Raw genomic sequence first — 9,530 nt, forward strand, 5'->3', positions numbered from 1 at the left:
TATTATAATTATTATTATTATTATTCGTATTAGTATTATTATTATTGTAGTAGTAGTATACTTACTACTTAATCCTCTTCGGGCCTTGAGGCACATAGGGCATCCACCAGACGTCTCCATTTTTTGCGATCGGCTGCTTTTGCGGTGGCTGTATTCCAGGACAGGCCTGCTTCCCTTAATTCTTTCTCCATGGTCCTTCGCCAGGTTTCTTTGGGTCTTCCCCGCTTTCTCTTCCCATCTGCTGTCCGGTACAAGGCTGTCTTGGGAAGTGACCCTTTTTCCATTCTGGCCACATAACCCAGCCAACGCCATCTTCTTCTTTTTATTTGGCTATCAATGCTAGTGCAGTCAGCTTTCTTTAATAGATCCACTGTTCTTATTTTTGTAGGCCAAAATAAATTAAAAATTCTTTTGAAACACTTGTTCTGAAAGGCTTCTAGTTTCTGTATTAAGGAGGATGTCATTTTCCAGCTTTCACTTCCATAAAGCAGTACATTTAAAACATTGCTCTTGTATATTTTCAGCTTTGTCTTTCTCATTATTTGCTTTGATTTCCAAAAGTTTTTCAGCATGCCGAAAGCCTGGTTTGCCTTTTGAATTCTGTGCTTGATATCGTGTTCTGCATTTCCGTCGTCTGTTATTTTGGATCCGAGGTAGGAGAACTCTGTTACCTCTTCAATTATATGTTCATCTATCCTAATTTCACTGTCATGTTTTGGATTCACCCTAATGTACACAGTCTTATCGAAATTTATTTTCAGTCCAATTTTCGAGGCGTTCTTGTGTAGTACGTTTAGTTTCTCTGAGGCGTCTCTGTGTGTACTGGAAACTAACGCGATATCATCTGCGTAGTCTATATCTTCCAGAAAAGATGTCAGTGTCCAGCGAATGCCTCTCTTCTTACCATCAATTGTATTTTTCATGAGCCAGTCTAGAGCCAGGATAAACAGAAGCGGGGAGAGTATGCAGCCTTGTTTTACACCAGTTGTTACATTAAAGCTGTCTGTTAAATTGTTACGACAGATCACTTGGCATTGGTAGTTGCTGTACATTGCTTTGATTAGGTTGACTATCTTCATCGGTATACCATAATGGCGGAGTATTTTCCACAGGGACTCTCTGTGTAAGCTGTCAAAGGCTTTTTCAAAATCGACAAAAATGGTGTAGAGGGGGCTGTTCCATTCAATGCTTTGCTCCAGGATTTGTCTCAGGGTAAATATGTGGTCACTACATGACTTCCCTTTTCTGAACCCTGCCTGCTCTTTTCTAAGAATGTTTTCAATGTGAGGTGAGATTCTTTTCAGAAGGATTCTATTAAAAATTTTGCTCGTTACGGACAGGAGTGTGATTCCACGCCAGTTAGCACAATTTCCTAGGTCTCCTTTCTTGGCTATTTTATGGATGATGCCTTTCTGCCAATCCTCTGGTATTTCTTCCTTTTCCCAAATGTTGGTGAACAATTTACTGAGAATTTTGGACATTTCTTGCGAGTTCGCTTTAAGCATTTCCGCAGTGATTTTGTCAATACCTGGGGCCTTGCCATTTTTTTGTTGTTGTATTGCCTCGTGCACCTCATGCTCAGTGATTGGACCAAGATTAACCTCTACGTCCATTTCTGCTTCTGGGATATCTGTGTAAGAAGATGGGTCTGGTCTGTTCAGAAGGTTTGCGAAATATTCTCTCCATCTTTCAATTTTCTCCTTTTCGTCTGTGATGACACTACCATCTTGGGATTTTAATGGTTTCCCTTGACCATAACTTCTGTTTCCCGAGAGCTTTTTTGTGATTTTGTATAGTGTTTGTGTGTCTTGTCTTACAGCTGCATTTTCTGCTTCAGTTGCTAAATTTTCTGCAAAATCTCTTTTGTCTTTCCTTGTGGATTTTTTCACTTCTTTATCCTTCAATGAGTATTCACTGGATAGCCTTTCTTTCAGTCGGGGGGATTTAGCGTTCAAGAGATTTAGTTTGATTTTCTTTGGTTAATGAGCTCCCATGACCTTGCTGATATCCAATTCTCTGTATTGGATTTATTGTGTCCTAAGTGTTCAGTGGCACTTTCCTGCATGACGTGGTTGAAATCTTGGATTGTCATGTTTGTAATATCTTGTATTGCACTGAATTTGTTTCTTACTGAGATATTGAAATTGTTTTGGATATCTGGGATTTTCAATTTATCTGTGTTGAAACGTTTCTCCTTCTGTTTTGCTATTTTTGTTTTCATCAATTTAGTAGAGATTTTGGCTGTGACAAGATGGTGGTCACTTCCAATGTCTGCCAATCGTCTGACTCTGACATCGTTTAAGCTGCTCTTCCATTTTCTGTTGATAATTATATGGTCTCTCTGACTTTCTGTTTTCCCATCTGGTGATTTCCATGTCAATTTGTGGATGTTTTTGTGTGGGAAGAAAGTTCCACCAATAATGAAGTTGTGTTCTTCACAAAATTCTGCCAGTCTGCGTCCATTGTTGTTCATTACCCCTATGCCCTCCTTTCCAACGGACTGATTTGTTTGTGTATTGCCAACTCTAGCATTAAGTATAGCAATACATTATTATTATTATTATTATTATTATTATTATTATTATTATTATTATTATTATTATTATTATTATTATTATTATTATTATTATTATTATTATTATTATTATTATTATTATTATTGTTATTATAATTATTATTATTATTATTATTATCATTATTATTATTATTATTATTATTATTATTATTATTATTATTATTATTATTATTATTATTATTATTATTATTATTATTATTATTATTACGCCAACTGTTTACCTTATATCTCCCCAACCCCCCCCCCCCACCTTCCCCTACCCCCTTCACCCTACCCTACCCATTCCTTGTTTGTCTCCAGCCGCCTTCGTGTCCCTGAGTTCCATCATCATCTGCGATAGGATGGGCGTGGAGAAACTGACCAATGCCTTTGGTCTGATGTCCATGACCAGGGGACTTTCAGGAATGATAGGGCCGCCTCTTGGGGGTATGGATGCGTTTGTGGTTAAAAAAAACAAACAATGATACTATATTCTTCTTCTTCTAGGTTCCATGCCTGGTCCAGGCTTCGGATACTGCATGAATTATCTCTCTCCATTCCTCCCTGTCTCTTGCCTTTTCAAACAGCTCTTGGATTGTTAGGCTGGTGAAGCCCTTCAGTTGGTCTATGAGTGTTTTTCTTTGTCTCCCCCGGGCGCGTTTACCAGGTATTTTTCCACAACTTGCCAGGTATTCATTCTTATCTTTCCTTACTATGTGTCCGAAAAAGGATAGTTGTCGATCCACTATTAAGGGCATTAGTTTCCTTTGTTGGTATGTTTGTTTTAGCACTTCTTCGTTCGTTTTGTGTGCAGTATACGATATTCTCTGCATCCTTCTCAAGCACCACATTTCAAAAGCTTCAATGTTCTTTTGTGTTTCTGCATTTGTAGTCCAGCTTTCGCATCCGTATAACAAGATTGGCCACACGTAGCACTTCAAGACTCAGAATCTAATCCCGAACGACATCTGTTTGTTTTTCAAAATGTTTCCCAGGTCCATGAAGGCCTGTTTGGCTTGAGTTATTCTTGCTCGTATGTCTCGGTTACATCTTCCATCTGTTGTCACTATTGAACCTAGGTATTTAAAACTTTCTACGTTGGTAAGTTGCTCGCTGTGAATCGTTATATTGCAGGTGTTGTTGTTTTCGGGGTTTTTCTGTATTACCATGCATTCCGTTTTGGTGATATTCACTTCCATTCCCTTGGCTTCACTATCTACTACCACTTTGTCAACAATCTTTTGAAGTTGGATTTCTGATGTTGCAATGAGTACCGTATCGTCTGCGTATCTTATATTATTTATGTTGTGACCTCCCACTTTTATTCCCTCCATATTATTTATGCCCCTCATGATTGTTTCTTGGTATAGATTAAACAGATCTGGTGAGGCAACACACCCTTGACGGACTCCTTTCTTAATAGGAATGGAATTTCCTGTAGAGTTTCCGATTTTGATAGATGCCTGCTGGGTGTAGTATAATGTTTGCATGAGTCTGAGGTCTTTCTCATCAGCGCCAATGGAGTGCAGTTGTTTTAGTATTTCTTCGTGGCATACTCTATCAAAAGCTTTTTTGTAGTCGACTAAACAGAGGTATAGTGGGGTCTGAATGATACTATATTGAGGTTTTATATACCTAAATATCCACTTAAATCCCCTCCCCCTCTCTCTCTCTCTCTCACTCTCTCTCTCTGTCTCTCTCTCTCCCTCTCTCTCTCTCTCTCACTCACTCTCTCTGTCTCTCTCTCTTACTCTCTCTCTCTCTCTCTTTCTCTGTCTCTCTCTCTCTCTCTCTCTCTCTTTCTCTCTCTCACTCACTCCCTCTGTCTCTTTTTCTTTCTCTCTCTCTCTCTCTCTCTCTCTCTCTCTCACTCTCTCACTCTCTCTCTTTCTCTGTCTCTCTCTCTCTCACTCTCTCTGTCTCTCTCTCACTCTCTCTCTCTCTCTTTCTCTGTCTCTCTCTCTCTCTCTCTCTCTCTCTCTCTCTCTCTCTCTTTCTCTCTCTCTCTCTTCAAGTACCAAGTATGTGCCAGACATCGGTGATCATAGTACGCCGTTCATCTCTCTGATCAGATAACCACCAAACCACTTATATATGAAAATAAAATTAAAATAAAATTCCCTTTAGAGTCTATTACAAGGGAAGACTACTGAAATAACCCAGGCGTTCGCCGCAGTGCAGCGCTGCAAATTGAAGTAAGACGAGATGGCGTGCTCAAGGCGGCCACACAACGAGGCGGGTAGTCAAACGCGATAACTTTTGGGTACAAAGCAAAGACCGTACTCCTAGGCCATGCTACCCTATAGATTGTATGCGCTTGGCTAAGAAGCTCATAAAATTGCCATCCGGAAGTATAAAGGACCAACACACAAAACGGTGTGTATCCATGAACGTTTATAGTCAGGTTAATACAGTTTAGTGAGAATTACTCATAAACGGGGATGGCAAAAAACAATAACAAAGACCTGAGTAGCGTCAACTTCGAACTATCTATAATACCACTAGACGACAAAGTCGACTGGTTGTCGTCTTTTTCATCGTCGATAATACCATCATCTAAATTGAGCTTTTATATAGCGCAATATCCACTAAACGTGCTCAAAGCGCTTGACAAGGGGTCCCTGGCCAACAGCAACACTTAACATAGAAAACGAGACATGACGCCTGTTAGGCGATATTACAATTTTTCGGACAGACAACCCGTTAATGGCCAGCTACTCATTTTACACCTGAGTACGATGAGAGAATGTGAGTAAAAAGCCTTTTTCCAAGAACTTAATCATGCGCCGAGCGAGGCTCGAACCCAGGACCTTCCGATCCGAAAGCGAGTGTCATACCACTAGACCACATAGCCGCATTATCTCCATCGTCCTTAATATTGCGGCTTTATGGTCTTCCGATACATATATATGCACTCGCCTTCGAACCTATAGGCCCCTAGTTCGAGTCTCGCCTGATGTAGCCTTTTACTCATATTCTCTCACTGCGCTCGGGTATAAATTCCCTTTATTCATCCCATAGGGGAAATTTGTCTCTAGGGTCTATATTCCCAGAGAGACTGGAATAACCCAGGCGTGAGCCGCAGTGCAGCGCCGCAAACTAAGCTAACGCTTATTATCATATCATCATCATCCTCATCATAAACATCAGTATCCCTTTTAACCCCACCCCTACCACCCCCACCCCCTTTAACCCAAAAACAGGTCAGCTTTACGACATGACCAAGAACTACAACCTGTCTTTCTTCACCGCCGGGTTTTTCCTGGTGTTGGGCGCCGTATGCCATATGTTCCTGCACCTGCCCTGCCTCAGACCCGTCAAGCCGGCCCTCATCCCGGAGGTCTCCGTGGAGGAGATCGACCCCCAGGACGTAATGAACCTCCAGCCCGTCGTCACGGGAGGCAAGGAACAACCTCTCATCATCACAGTTGACGAAATAGCCAAATCGTAGACTATAAATAGAATGTGTGCTGAGGCTTCTCTCCTGTGTTATTCCACCCCTCTCTCTCTCTCTATATAAATAGTAACGCGTAATGATATCACGCAATGCTGATGGTTTTCCTCGGATCCGCGGAAATCTGCGATTTTTGTGCCAGAGGAGTCATTTCCTCCTTTGAAAAAAGAAATTTTCCTCAATCAAATTTTCTGGCTTTGAGAGATTTGATGTGTGGTGGAACAAACTGGTGCAGTTTCTCCACTATCCAGAAGATAGCTAAAGTAGTTAATCATCTCAATGGCTCTAAAAGTGGGGGTTAGTGAAGTAAACATGTGGCGTAAAAAAAAAAAAAAACATTCATAAATTTCCTCCTTTTTCCCTTTTTGTCACCATCAGCACTGATCATGTTTACAATAGAAAACGGTAGAGGCTGCCTGAAGCCTGTGAGCGTGAAAATATTAAAGAAAGAGTGAAAATGGAGAGGCTTCGTGTGGGAAACGATACAGACAATGGACGTTTCGGGTACAAACTCTTCGTCAGTACAACAATACACAAATTAACGTGGAAAACAAATAAAATAACATTGCAAAATAACTACCGTATGGAGGCGATGAGTAATAAATAAGACAGATGAAGAGAGAGAGAGAGATGGAGAATAATGAGAGAGAAAGAGGAAGAGTGAGAGACAGAGAGAAGAATGAGAGAGGTAGAGAGAGAGAGAGAGAGAGGAAGAGAGAGAGAGAGAGAGAGAGAGAGAGAGAGAAAGAGAAAGAGAAATATGTATAGAGAGAGATTATATACTATGATTCCAATGTTTTCCTAAAGCTCAGGTATTGCTATAATGTGTTAAAATAATTCTATGCTTATCATTATACTTCATTTAAACATTTCCCTTATTATTATTGTACGCCATTTTGTTTTCACCTTTGACCTCTAATACACGGATGCCTACACCTTTTTCCGGCTTTTTTAAATTTTCCGGCTACCCTTGACCGGAATTGATGAGTTGTTTTTGTTGAAGAAATGAAAGTACTGGCTGTTGAACTCTCTCCTTACCGATCATTTCCAGTATTTTCCCAAAAATGGCTGGCTTACCCAGCAGAAATATTGATTTTTTTAAAAACTCAAACAATCTCTCTACAAAACAACTTTATGTTCTTATTAATTAAACAAAGATCATTCTTCACAGTCTGTGATGTACAAAATAAATCTGAATAAGAAAAAATGTATATTGTGTCGTAACAAATGTGACGATTTTGTTGTATATGGTGAGGAGAGAGTTATAGGCAATGGTTAAGAGGAAGTTAAAGCATAGTTGAGTCCTTGAAGAAGGCTCTATTTACTCACATATTCTCTCACCGTACTCAGGTCTAAAGTGAGTACCTGGCCGTTAACAGCGTTGTCTCTGTCCGAAAAAAAATGTAATATCGCCTAACAAGCGTCATCATGTCCCGTCCTACATGTTAAATGTTGCTGTTGGCCAGGGACACCTTGTAAAGCGCTTTGAGAACGTTTAGTGGATATATAAAAGCTCAATTATTTTTTTGTTTATGTTGGACTTGTGAAGCGCCAAGAATATATATATATATTTTTTTTATATTTTTAAAAGACAAATTTCCATTCTGATTCATGATCAAACTCCATCTCTTCCCCTGCAATTGTAACAGTTGAAATTTTACCTTGTATGGAGTATGGAGATATAATATATATATATATATATATATATATATATATATATATATATATATATATATATATATATAGAATGCAAATTTTCACTCACATTAATTTGGCCAAGACGACTCGTTTCTGTGTTTTTTACACTTCTTCAGTCGGCGTAATCCATTGTAATGTCCGTAGAAAAGTTATTTCGTTGTGTAGTGGTGATTAGTGTTGATGTGTATTGTGATGTGCTCTCATGCTTATATTATGAGTGTGTGTGTGTGTGTGTGTGTATGTATGTGTGTGTAGGTGTGTTGTGTGTGGTGTGTACATGTGTGTGTGTGTGATAGTGATGTGGAATGTGGTTGCGGCGGGGGGGGGGGGGGGGGGGGAAGAGGGGGAGGAGGGGTATAATGGGGTCGGGGAGGGGGGGGGGGAAAGGAAAGGAAAGGGGGGGGGGGGGGGGGGGGGGAGGGTTATTTGGCCTTTTGCGTTTTGAGCTTGAATTTGTTAGAGTGTCTGCACATTGTCATCAGTTCAGATCTTTTGTTTAAGGTGCTATTGTTTCTGAAGTTGTGTAATAAAATCTCCAGTTTCTCTGTCAGGCATAAATTGCATTTTCTAGCACCGCATCTGTAGGGGCTGCTTTGCCTGACGACCTCCCAGGTTATTGTTGGTGTTTTTTTTGGTGTGTTTATTTGTTCCCAATAGTGCATTGCTAATTTGGTGCTTTTTGCTTTGCTTTCATGTGTTATGGAGGCTTTGTGATTGTTGTATCGTGTTTTGAATGGGGGTTCTGTGCTGCCGATGTATTGTGCTGCGGTGTTATCAGTGGTTATGGTGGCTTTGTAGACTATGGCGCTTTTTTGGCAGTTTCCTTTAAGAGGGCAATTGTCTTTCTTTCTGCAGTTACAGTTGTCTTTATTTGTATTGATGTTGTTGGGTTCGGATATGATTTGTCTGTTGTGGTTGGTAATGATTTGTTTCATGTTTTGTGCACAGCTGTAGCTTATCTTGACGTTGTTTCTGTTGATTATTTTGTGCAGACGGTGGTTCTTCGGGAAGTGTTTATCGATGTGTGCAAGGAACTGCTTGCCGATATTTGAAGTGATTGCGTTGTTGAACGGCGGGTTGAACCATATTATATTCCTTTTTCTGTTTTGTTTTGGTGTTGTGGCGTGTGTTAAATTTTTGTATTTCAGTGTTGAGGTGTGTCCGCTCTGTTTGAGTGCCATTTCGTAGTCTTGTTTTGTTTCGTTGAATATGTTTTCATTTGAAGAGAGGTTGTTTAGCCGTTGTTCTATCATGGTGGGTATTTGTTTTATTATCGTAGGTGGGTGGTTGGAGTGTTTGTGGACGTACAATGGGGCGCTGTTGGGTTTCTTGTATGGTCTATACGTGTTAGTTTTGAGGCAGAGGGTTGTGTCCAGGAAATCGACTTGGTGTAGGTTACTTTCTAGTGTGATTTTGAGGTCGAGATCCTTGAATAATTTTATGATTTTTTTCTTCATTCTTTCAATGTTGGATTTTGATGTTGTGGTGTGTGTTCCCAGTCCGTCGTCCCTGTAGAGACCGAAGTTTATGTTAGGCAGTTGGTCCTTGATCTGGTACTGTAGAGGCCCACTAGTTCGCACACTTCTGCTCCGTCGTATGCACCCATGGTGACGTCAAATTGGCCTTTTTTCTTGGTCCAGATTTCTCCATTGTGGAAGAGGAGCGACTGTGTTGCGTGTTTGATTATGTTTATGGTGTTTTGGTCGATGTCGGTGTGCTCTGTTGCGAATGGGATGGCTCTGGTGAATGTTTTTTCTGTTATACTGGCGTAAAAATCAGAGATATCAAGCTGTATGAATTGTAGGTTGCATTTGTTGGTGAGGG

The 9,530-nt window shown here is 40.3% G+C and overlaps 1 protein-coding gene across 6 annotated transcripts in view; it reads left to right on the plus strand.

The window, feature by feature from the left end:
* LOC144959870 (monocarboxylate transporter 9-like) overlaps window positions 1-6,755 on the plus strand; it is a 117,145-nt gene extending 110,390 nt beyond the window's left edge. For all 6 annotated transcript variants that reach the window (XM_078892680.1, XM_078892676.1, XM_078892678.1 and 3 more), the window contains exons 13-14: window positions 2,876-3,001; window positions 5,758-6,755. In XM_078892680.1, the coding sequence (XP_078748806.1) occupies window positions 2,876-3,001; window positions 5,758-6,005 (374 nt within the window). In that variant the 3' untranslated portion in view covers window positions 6,006-6,755. The remainder of the gene's footprint in view (window positions 1-2,875; window positions 3,002-5,757) is intronic.
* The last annotated feature ends 2,775 nt before the right edge of the window (window positions 6,756-9,530 follow it).

This window comes from Berghia stephanieae, chromosome 14 (assembly GCF_034508935.2).
Source record: "Berghia stephanieae isolate SIO BIC M18660-M18661 chromosome 14, UCSD_Bste_1.3, whole genome shotgun sequence".
NCBI lineage: Eukaryota > Metazoa > Mollusca > Gastropoda > Nudibranchia > Aeolidiidae > Berghia > Berghia stephanieae.